A 19257-nucleotide genomic window follows, 5' to 3' on the forward strand; every position below is an offset into this window, starting at 1 on the left:
CTATTAATAATAGTGATGGCGATAGTGATAATGATTATGATAATGATAATTAATAATAATAATAATAATAATATATAATGAAACGATAAAAATATCATGTAAAAAAATATTACTAGTTATTAACTGCTAGTGTCAATTTTGAATTCCAAAAACTAATGCTTAAAGTACAGAATATTGGCTGGAGAGCCACAACATAATAGGCAGACTTTTTTTGCGGTTGCCTTTATGTCAGTAAAGCTTATCTGAATCTTTTTTTACCAATCATCGGAGCCGATCAGATGAAGGCTAAGAGCAGTGCAAATGAAAAATACAAAGGGTTCAAAGAAGATTTAGCAAAGCAGATTTAGCAAAGCCAGTTCATTTAAATGTTTTTTTTTCCCCTTCGAGTTTATACACCCATCACACACTGAATGTCTTGTCAGTCTGACTTCACGCTTGCTAATTTCTCATCACAAGATTTGTTGAGGGCTTCAGCACTTGACTTGAAAGACATAAGATTGTCAAGTGCCGAAATATTATCGAGTACGGAATATTATCACTGCACGCACTCTGTAACTGAGTTATTGATTGTTTCACTTTCTTTACTTCTTCGTCCAACGCAGCAGCATTAGTGAAGAATTTACTGTCATCCAATGCTTTACGGATTTCTTCTTTGATATAACGGAATAAACCCCAAGTGATTTCTTGTACAAGCATGCTTGCTCCTTGCAGTACTTTCTCGATGATTTTGTTGTCATCGCCGCCGCTTTCACCCTTGTTCTTGACCTCTTCTTGTTTTCGAAGTTCGGCTACCACGGCTTCCAGCGCTCCTGACATTCCTTTCGCTTGGGTGTGCTCCTTCAACTTTGTCATTGTGTCGTGGGCGGTACTGGCTTGACTGTTGGCCTTCTTTATAAAGTCCACTTGGTCCTGCATGATGGCAGCGCTCATCTTTTTCAGAAATTTCAAATAGAAGGAAAGATTACTACGCGTATCTTTGAGGAAAACATTTATCTTTGCCGCTTGACGTCTAGGGTCTACCCTTATGTTGAAAACCTTCTCAGAAAGACTAGCCAGCGACAGTTTCAATCCGTCATAGCTTTTAAACAGGGTGTCCAATGCTGTTAATAACTGCGCGAACGCCATGTGGCTTGAATAGTTTTCCGCGAAGAAACTTGACTCGGAGAAACTAAAACCTTGAGCAAAGTGAACCGATTACATAAGAACTGCAGTAATTAATGTCGGGAATCAACGTTACACGCCAATGCTTCTCAACAGGTTTTCAATTTGAATATTACTGAATTGGATTATTCGGAACATTTAATTTCTCATGGTGTGGTATGCGCACATCATCACGCGTATGTGTTTCGAAATCTGTCGACGTCATGTCAACAGACAGATAAGGATAGGAACACCTTTTTCTGTAACACTTGTGGAAAGCTGAACCTGTTTGAGGGTCGCGCCAGCCTGCAGAGCAGGCGGATGAGCGGGACAGACAGCGAAACGCGATACACGAGCGCGGATCGCGATCACGAGCGCGAAGCGCGAGACGAAAAACCATTGAAAGATGTCTGAGAACACTTTGGAATGACAGTTCTTTTTGCTTAAACATTCATTCCAAGTTACCATATTATCAGATAGACAAATTAAATTCAACTTTTTTAGCTGGAAAATTTGAATGTGGCATACACGAAGATCTGGCTTTAGTTTGTGTGAAAACGACTTTCTAGACTCTCAAGAAATTGCGTACTCTATGATTTGCCGAATAAAAAACCTTCAAGGAATTGCTAATAGATTGATCATTATTGGGCTACATACTTTTTCTTGGCTTTTAAAGTCGAAAATTGAGGGTTTTCGTAGTTACTTAATTAACAGGCGGAACACAAAAACCCGCTTTATGAAAAGTGAATATTCGAAAGTACAACTTCACAAGACACAGCAGTGATACGGGCCGCTGGTTTCTCCACAAAAGGATTGGAACGATACTGAAGCAAATAACACAGGAAGACATAGTTTGTCAACTGCGATTGTCACCGAATTTCATTTAAGCTGCTTGCTGTACTCCTAAGACCATCACTAACCAAGTGTCGGTTAGGAAACGGGCTCCTGTACTGACAAATCTACTCCTTGGGTTTTAAAATATTGGTCAGCTGATCTCCTAACCAAACACAATGAGTAGCAACACACTGATCGAGGTGAGATAGCAAGTCAACTGAAGATGTACTCGCCAACTTACACTTTCTTATGAATTTAGCTGATATCACGATTACCGTCTTTCACATCACTTTCGAATCGAAACTGATCACATGAGGCGGAAATGAGGAGGAGTGAATAAGACGAAGATGTTAAATCCTGCTGCTATTTTTTTCTCCCTTTGGATCAAAATTCACTATTTTTAGCATTTATCTGTTCGAGTCTCTGAGGAGCAATGAGTAGCAGTACACTAATAGAGGTGTTTGGTCATATCGTGTTCAGTTTTACACGAGGAGTCACAGAGCACTACAACCCACAAGAACCTGAATACACGGCAGAGTCTTTTGGTTACAGTCCTCTAGAAAGCACAGGTCGAGAATGGTATCGTCACGGAGATGCTGACGAGGAGTGTATTTATCAAGAATACAGCGAAAGAGAAGTCACAAGTTCAGACTTCATAAGATCCAGCAGAATTAATGCAATACTTATAGACGCAAGTTTACCAGAGGAGAACGAAGGAACACAGGAAGATCAGCAAGATGAAGATAGAGCAATGGCTTGGAAGCGACTCAGACCATCCGCTCTCAGAACGGTTTGTAAATCAATGTACATTGGAGCTTTGATTTCTTTACTGACTGCCATCATCATAGGCTCAGTATACTTGTTGATCTCCTATCTGTGTTATAAAATCACAAACTGCGAATTTCTCCCAAAAATGTCCATTCCAGTAAACGTCCAATGGATGAGATCAATTTCTGATGCAATCGCCTCTGGTTTTCAATACGCTTTGTTCTTTTTATGCACCTTACTTTTTTTCCGACCACATCAGTTAATGGGGGTGAAAGGAAAACTGATCCTGGTTGCTTGCCTCGCATATTTCTTGGACACAACTTATCGAGTGGTTCTACAAGCCCTGGGAATATCTCATTCCAAGCTTTCTACATTGCAAAAACTTCCACTCTATGTTCTGTTTGTTATGAGTGTATGTTGTGAAGCCTATCTTCTAACGAATCACTTCCGTCAGCGACGGACAAGAAGAGAGAAGATGGCTCTGTTTTTACAAATGACAGTTCCCTTCGGATCTATTATAATTCTTGCCGATGCTGTGAAATGTATTATTTACCCTCTGTATAACAAGCAAAGTACGGAAAGTAAACTGCGCCTGGTAATCGCACTCTTTGCTCCTCTCATTGGAGTCTTATTTAAAGTAGTCTCACGAATTTTTGTTCAGAGGCTAGGGAGCATTACCCATCCGGGATATGCGTGTGTCCTGTTAGCGCCATTGTATTGCCATGCAGCGATCATGTTCCGAGTGCTGCAAGCAGATCTTGACAATTTACAATCCATGGCTGTTCTTGGATTGATTCACGGCGCTACAGAAGTGATAGAACGAAGCACAATGGTTCTAATTGATCACATTTGTCACGTGATTTGCAAAAGAACATCAGCTCCTTGGGGAAGTTTGCGTACTCCTCGCCGTGAGAGACTAATGGCTGATATCGCTATAATGAGCATGTTGTTTGAATCAACTGCTATAGTGTCTGTTAACGGCGTTTTTTATTTGTATCAATATATATACTTAAAAGATGATTCCCTTTTAGAACTGCTACAGTCTTTTGCTATCTCAACTTCAGTTCAACTGGTGATCGAGTGGTTTTTCACTAGCGTCTCTCTAGCGATCGAGACTCGCTATCAGAATATAGCTGTCATGGCTGTATGGCAAAGAAGATGGAAAAGACACATTACAGTGGCAATTTTAGCTACCATTTCAGCAGCCCTATGGATTAGTAAAAACTTTTTAGACATGGCACATGAGCGTTTGGGAGAGCCCTCACACCAGCCTTGTAAAATGCCGTTTGTTTAAAACTTTGATCTGCAAGCTGCTCAACCCGAACAATATCACACTGCTGACTACAGAGATCCTTGATTCTGGTTGTAGGCTTACAATGGATTGTGTATTTTCGCGCCATTACTTTAGTAACCGGCGTTCTGCTACGTCATTAGCTTGGAATTTTCGCACTGAATCTTTGACGTGTCTTGACCAGGGAAGAATTTTTGGCGCGTGAAGGCCGCGACCTTAAAGTCTGTTTCCTTTAGGTATGCGAGTGCTAACATAACTCAAATATTTCACAATAAGGTTATGAGCTCGAAATCAGGCTCTATGAGGTGATAGGTGACGAGGCCGAAGCTAATCATGGCCGAATCAACTATCACTTGGTGGAAATCGAGAGGGAAGAATCTAATTTTTTTGTAGAATTCCAACTAAAATTTACTTCAAATAACGGTTTCCAATTATTTTTCTACTGATGACAATGTATTAAACAAATCGCTTAGAAAATTAATGGCTTTAGAAAAGTTTGGACTGACTTTGTAAACAGATTATTTGTTTTTGTTTTGCTTTGACTGAGCTCTGCGATTACCTAAAAAAAGCACAGTTTCGATATTATTAAGTGTTGTGACCAATTCCTTGATATAGTCTGTCGTGTCATGGCCTTTCAATATTTAGAGTTGATATTTGTGTAGCTCGGTCATCAGTAAATGAAGTGCTCGTGCTTATGTGCAAATATTGTAAACAAAGATAACCCTGTAACTTGACTCTATTTGCTTGCCTTTGTACTTTGACTCAAGAGCTGCCAAGATTCTTGTCAAGTTTCACGCAAACAACTGATTTTTGAGTTGAAATTCTGCCAGTTCAAGGGTCGTCCTGGAGTAGCTTAAAGTTTTTTATAGTCATGGTTACTTTCGGTATTTATCAGTACAATCCATCATAATTCCTTCGTTTAGGTCTTAGAAGATATAGCGAACAGGGGGCGAACACAGCTCGGTCACAATTTCACACTACTCAAATTGGCGTCAAAACATAGTTAATAGATGCAGGAAACACAATAGGTGTTCACTTCCATCTAAGCTACTAACCAGTAGAAAAGTGTTTCTGACCGTGATTCAAGCTCAGTGGACAGTGACAAGAAGACAGAAGACGCTGCGCTGTCGAAGTTTTAGCAAAAATAACGTCATCTTTGTTTGCTCTTTTGAAGTTTGTCGTACTTTATCTATTACTGAACTATGCTCACATAAACGCTAATACCCGTCAAGTTTAAAGTTGTTCCCAATATTTGAAATGGGATCGCAGTACCGTTAAACTAACAACAAAACAAGCGGCATACTGATAAGGAATGTTTTGCTGAATAATAACTATTGAGATTCGTCCTTTAATTAGCATGTTACAGAGACGAACTGATTTAGCAGGTAAAACCCTTCATTATCATATGCAGGAACACGGAACCAAAAGACTGATACTGGTGTCACGAGTCGTCTCTGCAACTGACCAACAGAAACGTTTAGGTCCGGCGTTCAGACAAACACATATTATGTGATTCTTTCAATATACAGAACGGCAAAAATTACGCCATGTTCTCAATATATGAATACTACTTTCATATGCAAAATAACATTAACATATATAGACGCTCTTTCTCGCCGATGTTCAGCGGCGAGGTAATTCTGTCTGTATAATAAAGGAACCAAAATCTCGCCGATGTTCAGCGGCGAGGTAATTCTGTCTGTATAATAAAGGAACCAAAATCTCGCCGAAGTTCAGCGGCGAGGTAATTCTGTCTGTATAAGAAAGCAACCAAAATCTCGCCGATGATCAGCGGCGAAGTAATTCTGTCTGTATAAGAAAGCAACCAAAATCTCGCCGATGTTCAGCGGCGAGGTAATTCTGTCTGTATAAGAAAGCAACCAAAATCTCGCCGATGTTCAGCGGCGAGGTAATTCTGTCTGTATAATAAAGCAACCAAAATCTCGCCGATGTTCAGCGGCGAGGTAATTCTGTCTGTATAAGAAAGCAACCAAAATCTCGCCGATGTTCAGCGGCGAGGTAATTCTGTCTGTATAATAAAGCAACCAAAATCTCGCCGATGTTCAGCGGCGAGGTAATTCTGTCTGTATAAGAAAGCAACCAAAATCTCGCCGATGTTCAGCGGCGAGGTAATTCTGTCTGTATAATAAAGCAACCAAAATCTCGCCGATGATCAGCGGCGAGGTAATTCTGTCTGTATAATAAAGCAACCAAAATCTCGCCGATGATCAGCGGCGAGGTAATTCTGTCTGTATAATAAAGCAACCAAAATCTCGCCGATGTTCAGCGGCGAGGTAATTCTGTCTGTATTAAAGGGACGGAAATCTCGCTGATGATGATGATGATGATGATCGTCGGCTAGGTTAATGATCCTCGCCGAGATGAATGAACAAGTACTCTACAGCAATTCTAAACATATTTTTGTTGCTTTTGCGATCACATAGTGTAAGATGAGGATACTGTGTGTTTATATTCCGGAGGGTAATTTTTAAATTTTGAAAATCACTTATTATCGGAACTTGAAGTCTAGTAGCTGTAGTTTGTAAAAAAAATATCCCGTTGCGTTTGCATACGTTGCTTTCATTACGTTTTCCCATCCTACGTACCCTTGCCACTCTTGCCAATCTCGCAACAATTAGTCTCTCTGTGCAGTTCGAGTACTCGCTGTTCTTACAATTCGAGTGCCAGAAAGTGATATTTCCCTTTATGATTTAATTTAATCAAAAAAACGAAGGTATATGGATCTATTGTTCTATCTTTAATCTCTGAATTTTACATAGGTCACGGCCTCTTGAACTGCACCATTCCATTAAAATTTTTATTAAGCGAATAGTACGCATACTCCATCAGTTATTACTCAAACAGTCGCACGTCCTTCTCGTCTACAGACTGCAGCCATTCCTGGTCACCGTCTTCATAATTTACTAAATAGCCTTTGACCTGTTCCATGCCGCGATGGTGCCCTTTATCCAGCCGAGATATTCAGTGGAGCCATCCAAATTAACTCGGTTGTATTCTACCTCAAGTCTTGCTCCAATAAGGGCATTACCCATGGAATGAAGTACATGAATGACTTCCACTACATGACATCCTCTTCAGTCATAGTTAATTTCTCTTGTAATCAAAATGAAAACAAATACGGGCTTTTTTCTTTTATGATATAAGCTTGCAACAATGGAATCAGTCAAATATCATCGACCAAAATTATTTTGTACCTTGTCTCTTTTTACCATGTTTTCCGTAGTTGCAGGCACGTTGCAACTGGCGCCTTTTATCCGGTGGACCTAAAAGATTTTAACCAGTTGTTAACTATATATAGTACGGGGAAATGAGTTTAGGTGGAGCCCTGTTCGTTCTCTACCCTTTCAGTTGTTTAGGATGACTTCAAACATTGACTACATCCATAATAGTTATAGTGGCACTGCGCCTAACTTGTCCTCTACTGCATTAGCTTAATTGTCAAAGAATCTGAGTATTGCTGCTGCCTTGAGTAGACAGGACGCAGGTCTTGCGCCAGGGGCGCTTAACATGTTATTTTGAATATAGGTTGAAAATTTCCTTACTGAGGGGAATGGAATTGAAAGCTGCTGTAGTATTTTCATCAAATGTTGGGAAGGCTTGGGTTAAAACAAAGTAATCGTCCCTAGCAGTTATATGAAGCAAATGGTGTTCATAACACCGATTGTTCCGGTGAAATCTAGAAAGGTGATACCTCGAAGGTAATAGGTTGCATTTCCCAAAGCCCTTGAACAAAGATACGGGCCAGGTCCCGCACCCGTACCACTAGAACGAGCTTCACATGTGATAACAATAACGCATGGTCTCACATTATCCGTCAATATTATCATCTCGAAAAGCTTTCAGAAAAATACTATGGTCGAGGAATTTAAGAAGGCTCGACAATTGAGTAATCCCAATTGATATCACTAAAAACTTTTAATTTTTGGAGAATTCCCTACCGTCTTCTTTAGGAGCATGATATCTTCGTTTCGTTCTGCGATTATCGTTTCGCCTCCCTCTTGCTTCTTCAGAGTTGTCACGATAAGACAGCGAAACATTCTTTCCTGCTGCTTCAACTTTGGCTGCCTGCACTCTGTCTTCCCGATATATGTTCTCCAACAAGGGTGCGAGACTGTTTCCTTTTTCTGGAATTGATTGTTTATTAATACTTTCTACCGGGTTGTTTGTGTTTGGTCCTTTCTCCCAGGTTTCCTCAGAGAGTAAGGTGTAGGCTTTAGTGAACATTCCTAGACACAGTAGTAATGACGTAAACAAAAATGCACAAATCGTTTTTAAAATTTCCTAATAATCCGAATTAACTTCATTACATTTTTAGTCGTCAGGTAAATTCATAGTACTCGCGACCACTTTTGAGTTAGTTTAAGGAAACTAAATTGCTATACAAAGAATATTCTCCGATATTAAACATTCTAAAAAATTAAGAAATAAAACTCTAAATTTAAGTGCGGCCCAAAACTAGCCTAATTAAATTGCATACTAAAATTGACACTAAAAATTATGAAATAAGATTTAAATACGGCCCAAAGCTAACCTAATTAAATTGGATACATGTCACTCACGAGTTACACCTGAGTTAAAATTGACACAGATGATCTGATAGCTGAACATCGGCGAGATTTTGGTTCCTTATTATACAGACAGAATTGCCTCGCCCCTGAACATCGGCGAGATTTTGGTTCCTTTATTATACAGACAGAAATACTTCGCCGCTGAACATCGGCGAGATTTTGGTTCCTTATTATACAGACAGAATTACCTCGCCGCTGAACATCGGCGAGATTTTGGTTCCTTTATTATACAGACAGAATTACCTCGCCGCTGAACATCGGCGAGATTTTGGTTCCTTATTATACAGACAGAAATACTTCGCCGCTGAACATCGGCGAGATTTTGGTTCCTTATTATACAGACAGAATTACCTCGCCGCTGAACATCGGCGAGATTTTGGTTCCTTTATTATACAGACAGAACTACGTCGCCGCTGAACATCGGCGAGATTTTGGTTCCTTATTATACAGACAGAATTACCTCGCCGCTGAACATCGGCGAGATTTTGGTTCCTTTATTATACAGACAGAATTACCTCGCCGCTGAACATCGGCGAGATTTTGGTTCCTTATTATACAGACAGAGTTACCTCGCCGCTGAACATCGGCGAGATTTTGGTTCCTTATTATACAGACAGAATTACCTCGCCGCTGAACATCGGCGAGATTTTGGTTCCTTTATTATACAGACAGAACTACCTCGCCGCTGATCATCGGCGAGATTTTGGATCCTTTATGATACAGACAGAATTACCTCGCCGCTGATCATCGGCGAGATTTTCGTTCGGTATATAAGAGAAATTAAATTATCACATATTCCAACATTTACATAAAATAGTTTCAATATATATATTGAAACATTCACATAATATGTGAATATATGTAAACCCGTTTAGGTCACGTGAGTCAAGCTCAGTTTATGAGCGAAAGACGAAAGACGCTTCGCGGTTGAATTTTCCAACATAAAGAGCGTAATTTTTGTCAGCTTTATTTGTTCCTTTGACGTTTGTCAGCCTTGATCTATTAATCAAAGCCATAAAAACTCCATTGCCCGTAATTTTAAGTTTGTTCCCGATGTTTGAAATGAGATGGCTGTCTTGCGCGCTCGATATATTATTTAAGTGACAACAAAACAAGCAGCATACTAACAGTTCTTAAATTAGCATATGACAGAGACGAGCTAATTTAGCCGGCATGTAAAACCCCTCATTACCATATACAGGAACACGAAAACAAACAGCACCGACTGCAAAACGTTTGTCATCGAATTCTCAGTATAACTAACTGGTTTTTTAAGAGTTGAGCTCTTGCACAAACTAATACACTGGTAGAGTTTAAAGTATTCGATCTACTGGTCACCGATTAACAATGAGTAGTAGCAGCAGGACACTGTTGGAAGTGTTTGGTCATATCGTGTTCAGATTCACAAAAGGAGTTTCAGAGCAATACAACTCACAAGAACCTGAATACATGGCAGAGTCTTTTGGCTACAGTCCTCTAGAAAGCACAGGCCAAGAATGGTATCGTCACGGAGATCCTGATGAGGAGTGTATTTATCAAGAATACAGCGACAGAGAAACCACAACCTTGGACTATCGAGCGCAGTCTAACGGCCTGGCAATCAGGGTTGTAAACGCTTGCTCAACAGAGGAAAACGACGAATCACAAGAAGATCACGAAGACGAAGATGGAGGGATGGCTTGGAAGCGACTCAGACCATCTGCTCTCCGAACGGTCTGCAAATCAATGTACATTGGAGCTTTGATCTCTTTGCTAACTGCCACCATCATAGGTTCAGTATACATGTTGATCTACTATCTATGTTTTAAAACTATAAACAACTGTGAATTTTACCCAAAGAGGTCCATTCCAGTAAAAATCCAATGGATGAGATCAATTTCTGCTGCAGTCGCTTGTGTTTTTCTACACATCTCGTTCTTTGTATACACCTTATTTCTTCTTCGCCCACATCAGTTAAAAGGGATCAAACAAAAGCTTATCCTAGTTGCTTGCCTCGCGTATTTCTTGGACACAACCTATCGACTGACTCTACAAGGCCTGGGAATATCTCATTCCAAGCTTTCGACTTTGCAAAAACTTCCTCTCAATGTTTTGTTTTTTATGAGTGTCTGTGGGCAAGCCTATCTGCTAACGAGTCACTTCCGTCTGCTACGGACATGGAGACAGAAGATTGCCTTAGGTTTACAAATGACAGTTCCCTTCTGTTCTATTATAATTATTGCCGTTGCTGTGGTCTCCATAATTTACCCACTGTATAACAAGCAAAGTGAGGAAAGTCTACTGCCCCTGGTAATCGCACTCTTCGCTCCTCTCATTGGAGTCCTATTTAAAGTAGTCTCACGAATTCTTGTTCAGCGGCAAGAGAGCATTACCCATCCGGGATATTCATGTGTCTTGTTAGCGCCATTGTATTGTGTTTCAGCGATTATGTTCCGAGTGTTGCAAGCAGATCTTGACAGTTTACAATACATGGTTGTTCTTGGATTGATTCACGGCGCTACAGAAGTTATAGAACGAAGCACAATGGTTCTGATTGATCACATTTGTCATGTGATTTGCAAAAGAACATCAGCTCCTTGGGGAAGTTTTCGTTCTCCTCGCCGTGAGAGACTAATGGCTGATATCGCTATCATGAGCATGTTGTTTGAATCAACGGCTATAGTGTCTGTTAACGGATTTTTGTACTTGTATCAATATGTATACTTAAAAAATGATTCCCTGTTAGAACTGCTACAGTCTTTTGCTATCTCAACTTCAGTTCAACTGTTGATCGAGTGGTTTTTCACCAGCGTCTCTCTAGCGATCGAGACTCGCTATCAGAATATAGCTGTCATGGCTGTATGGCGAAGAAGATGGAAAAGACACATTTTAATGGCATTGGTAACTACCATGTCATCAGGACTATGGTTTAGTTCAAATCTTTTAGACATGGCACATGAGCACTTTAAAGAGCCCTTAAATCAGCCTTGTGATATGCCCTTTGCTTAAAGCTAGGGTTCGCAAAGATCTGCAAGCTGCTCGATCCGAGCAGTGTCACACTACTGACTACAGAGATCCGTGATTCTGGTTGTTTGCTTGAAATTGTAAGTTAACGGTTAACCAGACGCAAAACGTCTCAGCGTACTGGTGCGTCGTAAGCCTGGAACGTCTCTTAAGTAAGGAAGAATCTAAGCCTGCGTCGGGACGTGAAAGTCCTTTTGCTGTTGTATCCGAACATTACTCAATTATTACGATTTATACCATGGCATAGAAAGTACAGCCAATCAGAATACAGGAGAGCCGTTGTATATTGGACGGTATTACATTCAAGATTCCCATCATGCGCCGCGCGTATGTCGCATTGACTGTGTTGGCCAATGTATTTTAATTGTTAGTCGGTAATAATAGTAATAGAGTGGTTTTCAATTGAGTGTCGAAAGTAATTAGACAATTACTTTGGTTTTGGTTTTGGTTTTACTGCGTTTTGAGACTGGCTGAGGGTCTAATTGGTAAGTACAGTTCGACCCCTATTAAACGGCCACCCTCGGGGAAATGGATAGTGGCCGCCTAAAAGGGGTTGGCCGCTTAATAGAGATAAAAGCAATAGAAAAGCCCTCATCGGGACTTTGATTACTGGCCGCCTAATAGGGTTGGCCCTTCAATAAATGGCCGCTTAATAGGGGTTTTACGACACTCAATTAAAAACTCACTATTTCCCTTAATTGGGGCCAGTCATTTTAAAAATGCTTATTATCAGGAGCCATATTATACCATGCTCTACAAATACAGTAAGCGTACGCGTGATTTTTTTGGGCGTTTTTTTTTTTTTTTTTTTCAGATTAGTTTTGTATGTTACAGAAGCGCTTTTAATAAAACAATTATTCCACTCGCGCTTGTTGGATATGAGATAATTACAGCCAACTCGGCGCTAGGCGCCTCGTTGGTTATTTTCCATCTCAAATCCAACGCGTGCTCGTGGAATAAATAAACAATAGCCTCCATTTGACATGAAAATATGCTCGGATATTTGTCCGCCAACATTATCTGTTCCAAAAAGCAACAAGGACGAAAGAAAAGTGTGAGCTTGAAAAGTGCGATAGAAAACTGTGAGTTTTGAGGAAAAGATCACGTCCAAGGGCAAATATACGAGCATATTTTCGCCTCAAATGGAGGCTATAATTGCGTTTATTATCCTTCAGATGCTTTTCGCTAGATCTACGGTTTTTCAAAATCAGGGAATATCACTCGGTCATTCCCCAGTTTTTGTTGGGGAATATTCTGTCACGTGACGCATTTAGACCAATCGCACGCGAGCGAAAATATTTGATGGATTATAATTGTTAATAACACGAGAGAGGTTGCATAACTACTATTAAAACCTCTCAGTCATAATTTAACACTGCTTGGACCAAAAATACAGCAAAATCGCCATGATAGTGCCAATCTCTGCCTGTAAAATACTGTCTAGGTCAGAATCACGGAACAGGTGACAAGCCTCCAAGTGTCTCTACGGTTCTGTCAAGCAGCTTTCACAAGTGTTTCTCTAACTCGGTAGAAACATCGAGAAAATGTTTGTTGTTGCTTTTAGACAAAAAGGGAGACAAAAGAAAGGAAAAGAGAAGCTGCTCGTTTATTTCGAGAGGCAAAATGTAAATTCTATTTTCTCACGTCACCATTATGTCAAGACCTCGTGCTAGTTCCGTGTTTGAACTAGAGGTAGAGAACTACGTCGGCTTTTAGTGTGCCCTTTCTGATGGGGGTGTTTCCTAATATGATCCTTAGTTCGGTGTACGTTAGGTTAAAACAACAATTTTAAATCAACGGCTTTAGAACAGTTTAGACTGACTTTGTAAAGGGATTATTTGTTTTGGTTTTGCTTTGGCTGAGCTCTGCGATTGGCTTCCTATATAAAAGGTTCAGCCGTTCTCAGATGTCTAAGGTGGTTTACAAGGCAAGCTGCTGGGACTGTGATGATTTTTATATAGGAAAAACAAAGCGTCGACTACACGACAGAAAAACTGAACATTTTAAGGCCCTTGCTAAAAGCGGTCACACCTCAGCCATTGCGGATCACGTTACTTCCACGGATCATAATATTAAATAGGACAATTTTGATATCTTAGCAACTGGTAGGTCAGATATACATTGTAAAATTAAGGAAACATTGTTAATTCGTGATTTAAAGCCAGCCTTGAATGAAAACGTTGGCAGTGAAAATTTTTTTCTGTACTAACATTTTGTATTGTTATTATTATTATGGTATTTTTTTTTCTCTCTCCCGCAGACTCATCTGTTTGTTATTAACTATTAGTCTTGTTACAGATTATTAGATACCAGTCTTTTTCTTTTTCTTCGCGTTTAAATTTCGATTGTAATCTAGTTAACGGTCACTTCTGAAGATGTATGTTGTACATACGAAACGTCAAGGAAATTAACTTTGTTTAACATGCGTTTTGGTTCCATGTTTAACATGTTTATCCTTTGTTCAACCAGCTGATTCAACTAGTGCACGCTTAAACTCGCAAATTTCTTAGGTGGAGGTCCGACAAAAAAACTTAAGCTCGAAATTTAGTAGCTCACAGGAATGATATTCCTTATCTCCGGAAGAAGAGCGGAACCCCATACCTTAGAAAATTTAATTAGTAACCCATCGATCTAAATAAATTTTGGTTGTCACGTGACTGTCCGTACGTACGTCCGTACGTCCGTACGCCAAAATAAGAGAGTAGCAGCATTACCATTGGTACATCTTTGATATTGGACATCCAATTTATGATTAATTGACAGCTGTCAAAACGAGATATCCGCTGACCGGTATCACGTGACCATATCGTGGGCTCAGGTTGAAAGCTCATCGAGGAAGCGGATGGCGGGCTCAAGCCAGCTTATTACTCTGGGAGAGAACGAGGGAGTACCGTGGGAAAGGCAAAATTGCGGCACAAATTAACCCCTGGCGCGTTGTTGACTTTTCTTTCGATATATTCCATGCACAATCGTCTCTTAGAAAGTCTCTTATATAGAGATTACTTCATGGAAAATGCGAGCGTACGAGCAAGTGAGCGCAGCGAACGAGTGAGTTTTCTGATACGTATCAACGAGTGAATAAAAATCGTACAAAGCATTTTCCATGCTGTAATGTGTTTATTTCATAGGTGCTGAGATTTTTTCGTGTAGTATTTGGTAGACAAATTGCACAAATGGGGCGATGAAAATCGTAAAAATAGTTACAAAAAGTCGCTCAACAACTTAGTTAATGAAGGCTTACAAAATTTACAACGCTTACTGTGTTCATCATATATCAATAAAGTCAAATGTCTATTACTAAAGGAAGCCATGCCAATAAACTATGTAGTGTCTTGAAAATAAGTCCGTATTTAGTTATCGTCAGAGTCACTTTCCAGTTCTAAAGCCTCACTTTTTTCCATCTCACCGCTTCGGGACTTGACGGATTTGTGGCAAGCGTCGGAGACTGATTTATCGTGTTGATGTGGATGGAAAAATTACCATCTTGAAGAACAGCTCCGCTGAACAATGTCATGGACTGCTTACCGGTATTCTGGGAGTCGGAGGACGACGGACAGGCTGAATGAGACGCGGACGAAGCTGAGGTACCAGCCACCACATTGCTTTCCACTTTTGACATGTGCATCTGTTATTTCGTTGAAACATTGCTGTAGTTTTCTATGCTCTTCAAATTCTTTGCTTGGATTGAAGAACTTTTCTGGTTTTCTCGAAGACCAAGTCGTTGATTATGCTGGCAGAATAGCCCTTTTTCTACAAGTGTCGTTCGAAGCTGGCAATTGAACGTCGAAGCTCGCACTCGGTGCCATCTTAAGTGCGGACGGAGATGATAAATTGAAGAATGTATTCATTCAGTTCAACGGCTGACATGTCTTCAATTTTCCTGTTTTCGTCCTTCGTTTTCAAAAATCTTTCAAGCAATCTTACCGGCTCGTTCAGTTTTTGGAGCGGTATTTTTGTTTTCTTGTTCTAAAATAATTTCTTCAACTGAGCAAACAGAAGCATGTTTCAAAGCGTGCGGGATTTTGTGCGACGGCTCTCGGATGACGTTCTCTTCAGTACGTTTATTCCTCATTGGTGAAAGTTCGTCGTTATTGTTACTGATTGGACGAACGATATCTTTTCACTATGAATTTTTGTCGTTCAGCACGAATTTTATTCACTATGATTTTCGTGGGTAAATCTCAGTACCTGTGAAATAATAGTGCTTACGTAATTTCTACAATCTTGGGTACACTTATTGGGTATAGTTTGTTAAACTAAAATTTAACTGGAAAAAATAGTGAAACCACACGCTAAACAATTACATGCTAACAATTGATCAGTTTTGAGCTTCTGATCCACGAAAAAAAAATCTTCTTTTTCCTTTATGGTTAATTATTGCAATCAGGAGCACCGCTTTTAGGCTTGGCTAAATCTAAAAAGTCAACCCACGGACGAATGGATCGAGCGTATTAGCCAATCAGAACGTGCGCTTCGCTAAGGCTATGTTATAAACGTTGTTAACTGGATGTATATCGAGTTTTAGTATAAATATACTAGCGTTGTATCACGAATGCCGTTCTCTGATTGACTACCCTACTCACCATCTATTCTGTGCTTTTTCTTAGCTTTTTAAGTCGAAAATTGAGGGTTTTCGTAGTTATTTAATTAACAAGCGGAACACAAAAACCGTGAAAATTAGAAATTATAACTTCACAAGACACAACAGACACAACAGTGATACGGTTTCTTCACAAAACAATTGGAGCGATACTGAAGCAAATAACACGGGAAGAGATAGTTTGTTAGCCTGTAGAACAGGCAGATTAGCGGGGCAGAGAGCAAAACGCGCTACACGAGCGCGAAGCGCGATCACGAGCGCGCGTTTCTCTCTCTGCCCGCTAATCGCTTGTTCTGCCGGCTAGGGTCGTGCGGATTTTTGGGACACTTGTGGCACGCAATATTCCGTACGTTGTGTTACCTACTTGGATTACTCACCTATGTCCTGAAATGCAGGCAGTAACGAAAATGGCAGATTTGACGAAATCTCGTCAAACTGACGACTTTTTGCAAATGACATCACCAGAGATGGGCCTAAGAAGTTGGCGAATTTGACGATTTTGGCGATTTTTATGCAAATTACATCATGAGTTACCAGAGTGGAGCAGAAAGCAATGTATATTTCCCTCGTTCTAAAAGCGTGTTGCCCAAGCAGAATACCTCGTTCTAAAGCGTGTTGCCCGCGTGGAACAGAAAGCCTGAAATGTATCTCCCTCGTTCTAAAGCGTATTTTTAGAGTGGAACAGAAAGCAATGTATCATTTCCATCGTAAAATCGCGTAACCCGAGTGGAACGGAAAGCAATTTTTACGATAACTGCAGAAATTCTCGTGCGCTCATTGGCTATTTTTTTTTGTTGTCGTTTAGCTGATAGACACACGAATTTATACTGCGATACGTCAACGAGCGAGAGCGGAGAATTTGACAACTTGTTATCGTAAAAAACAAATTGATGTCAGTTTTTCATGCGTCTGTCCCGTTATTGACAATGAATTTCGTCACAACATTGTCAAAGTAGTCTACGGATCCACAGCTGCTTTGACAATATTATGACGAAATTCATGATCAATAACAGGACAGACGCATGAAAAACTGACGCAATGTTGCCCGAGCAGAACGGCAATGTATAGTACAACGTTCTAAAAGCGTGTTACCCAAGAAGAACGCCGGAAAGCAATATATGTTTCACTCATTTTAAAGCGTGTTTCCCGAGATCCATCCAAAGGAGATCACAGGCAAAATATCAACAAAGCACGTGGAAAAGGTACATTGTTAGTTTACCAGCTTTAAGTACCTTCTATTGCGGACAAGCACACCACTGATCCGTGCCCTAGTAATCCGAGATATGTCCAGAAATGCAGGCAGTAACGACAATGGCAGATTTGACGAAATTTTGTTGACGATTTTGACGGATTTGGCAAAATTTGTGAATTTGTGGAAATTTGGGTGGAAGTGACGATTCTGACAAAATTTCGCCAAGGTTTTTGACAAAGTTATGCGAGTAAATAGAATAACTTCACTAGAAGGGCCCCAAAAAGTCGACGAATTTGGCGAAAGTGGCGATTCTGACCAAGGGGAAATGTCTACACATGTGAAATATTTTTTCCCTTCCACTCGGGTAACAGAACAAGGGAAATATACATTGCTTTCCCTTCCACTCGGGTAACACGCTTTAAAACGCGGGAAGTGTATATTACTTTCTGTTCCACTCAGGCGACACGTTTTTAGTACCGTACACGCTTCTAGAACGAGGGAAATGATACTTTGCTTTCTGTTCCACTCGGGCAACACGCTTTAGAACGAGGGAAATATATATTGCTTTCCGTTCTGCTCGGAGAACATGCTTTTACGACGAGGGGTATTATACATTGCTTTCAGTTCTACTCGGGCATCGCGTTTTAGAACGAGCGAAATTTACATTGCTTTCAGTTCCACTCTGGCAACACGCTTTGGAAGGAGGGAATTTTAAATAGATATTGTTTTGCGTTCCACTCGGTCAAGACGTTTTATAACAAGGGAAATATATATATTGCGTTCTGTTCCCGGAGATGCAGGTCCTGATCTTCTCCTGTGGAGTGGGGAAGATGTTTTGTTGTGTTACCTACTAGGGGACTGGGGCCAACCCCAACAACACATGGTCCCCATGGTCACCTATGAGCTCTTATCATTAATTGGTAACAAGAAGATCTGTTAGATCTTATAACCGCGCTTTTAAAATTTAACTGTTTTCTTAGTACTACAGTCGCACCGCAGTGCATATTCCAAAGCAATCTTTGATGATTCATTGATTACTGTAGACATCACAGCACTTGATCAACACAAACTCTATTATCGCACCATCAGTCGTAGCCGTTGTGACATCTCCGATGACGTAATAGTCTTAATCTGGAACTTTCTTCGGGATATGTATGGGCATGAAGATACGAACACTATTACAAACCGCTTTCTTTCTTTAAAGTCACGATTAAATTTAACTGTTTTTTTCTCTTGAGTTAAGGGTTAGCAAAGAAGTCACACGAGTCACATAATTCAAGAATTGCGTTATCTACGGCTATCTTTAGTACGGTGGTTATTTCCCTATCAATGACGTAATCTTCGCACGTTCTGACACGTTCTTTGCTTGGCTTGCAAATATTTAATTTTGCTTCCGATCTATGAACTCGCTGCGATGAAACAGTCAAAGGATTTACTTCATTTGCCTAAAACCGCAAGAAATACTGGCAAAATTACAAATAAATTAATGACCGTCGCTTCTGCCGAAATAAACTTGCAAAGTAAACACGATCTTATTTGTCACGTAGCGAAAGTGAAAGCTGCAACGTCAGCGCATTCCATGGCTGACATAATACCTTTTTTCAGCGTATTTATTATTCCCTTTAAATCCAACGCTTTGATTAAAAAAAAAAAGAAAATATATTTTACCCACAAAAAAGAAAACAATATCCGTAAAATTGTCGGTGTATTTATGTTTTAACAGCTTCTGGCGGAAAAACATCACACGTTCCGTGACTCAAAGTTTGGCCGAGCGGAGGTCTGTGTCTGGTCACCGACAAAAAAAAAAAATAACAAGAAGATCTGTTAGATCTTATAACCG

The 19257-nt window shown here is 40.1% G+C and overlaps 3 protein-coding genes and 1 pseudogene across 3 annotated transcripts; 2 read left to right on the forward strand and 2 right to left on the reverse strand.

Moving 5' to 3' along the window:
* Nucleotides 1-246: 246 nt before the first annotated feature.
* Nucleotides 247-1232, reverse strand: LOC149112185 (uncharacterized; annotated as a pseudogene).
* Nucleotides 1233-2293: 1061 nt separating this feature from the next.
* LOC149112186 (uncharacterized) lies at nt 2294-4772 on the forward strand. Its single transcript, XM_089289515.1, has one exon. The coding sequence runs from the start codon at nt 2408-2410 to the stop codon at nt 4034-4036; it is 1629 nt and encodes a 542-aa protein (XP_089145641.1). The 5' UTR covers nt 2294-2407; the 3' UTR covers nt 4037-4772.
* A 2405-nt stretch (nt 4773-7177) lies between these two features.
* Nucleotides 7178-8590, reverse strand: LOC149112187 (uncharacterized). The gene is made up of 2 exons (XM_089289939.1): nt 7993-8590; nt 7178-7317 (listed from the first exon to the last, which is right to left on the reverse strand). Exons 1-2 carry the CDS (start codon nt 8276-8278, stop codon nt 7238-7240), a joined length of 366 nt encoding a protein of 121 aa, XP_089146065.1. The 5' UTR covers nt 8279-8590; the 3' UTR covers nt 7178-7237.
* Nucleotides 8591-9685: 1095 nt separating this feature from the next.
* Nucleotides 9686-11670, forward strand: LOC149112188 (uncharacterized). The gene has a single exon (XM_089289938.1). It carries the CDS (start codon nt 9970-9972, stop codon nt 11608-11610), a length of 1641 nt encoding a protein of 546 aa, XP_089146064.1. The 5' UTR covers nt 9686-9969; the 3' UTR covers nt 11611-11670.
* The last annotated feature ends 7587 nt before the right edge of the window (nt 11671-19257 follow it).

This window comes from Orbicella faveolata, unplaced genomic scaffold, assembly GCF_042242905.1.
Source record: "Orbicella faveolata isolate gen_17 unplaced genomic scaffold, um_ofav_v1 contig_2, whole genome shotgun sequence".
Lineage (NCBI taxonomy): Eukaryota > Metazoa > Cnidaria > Anthozoa > Scleractinia > Merulinidae > Orbicella > Orbicella faveolata.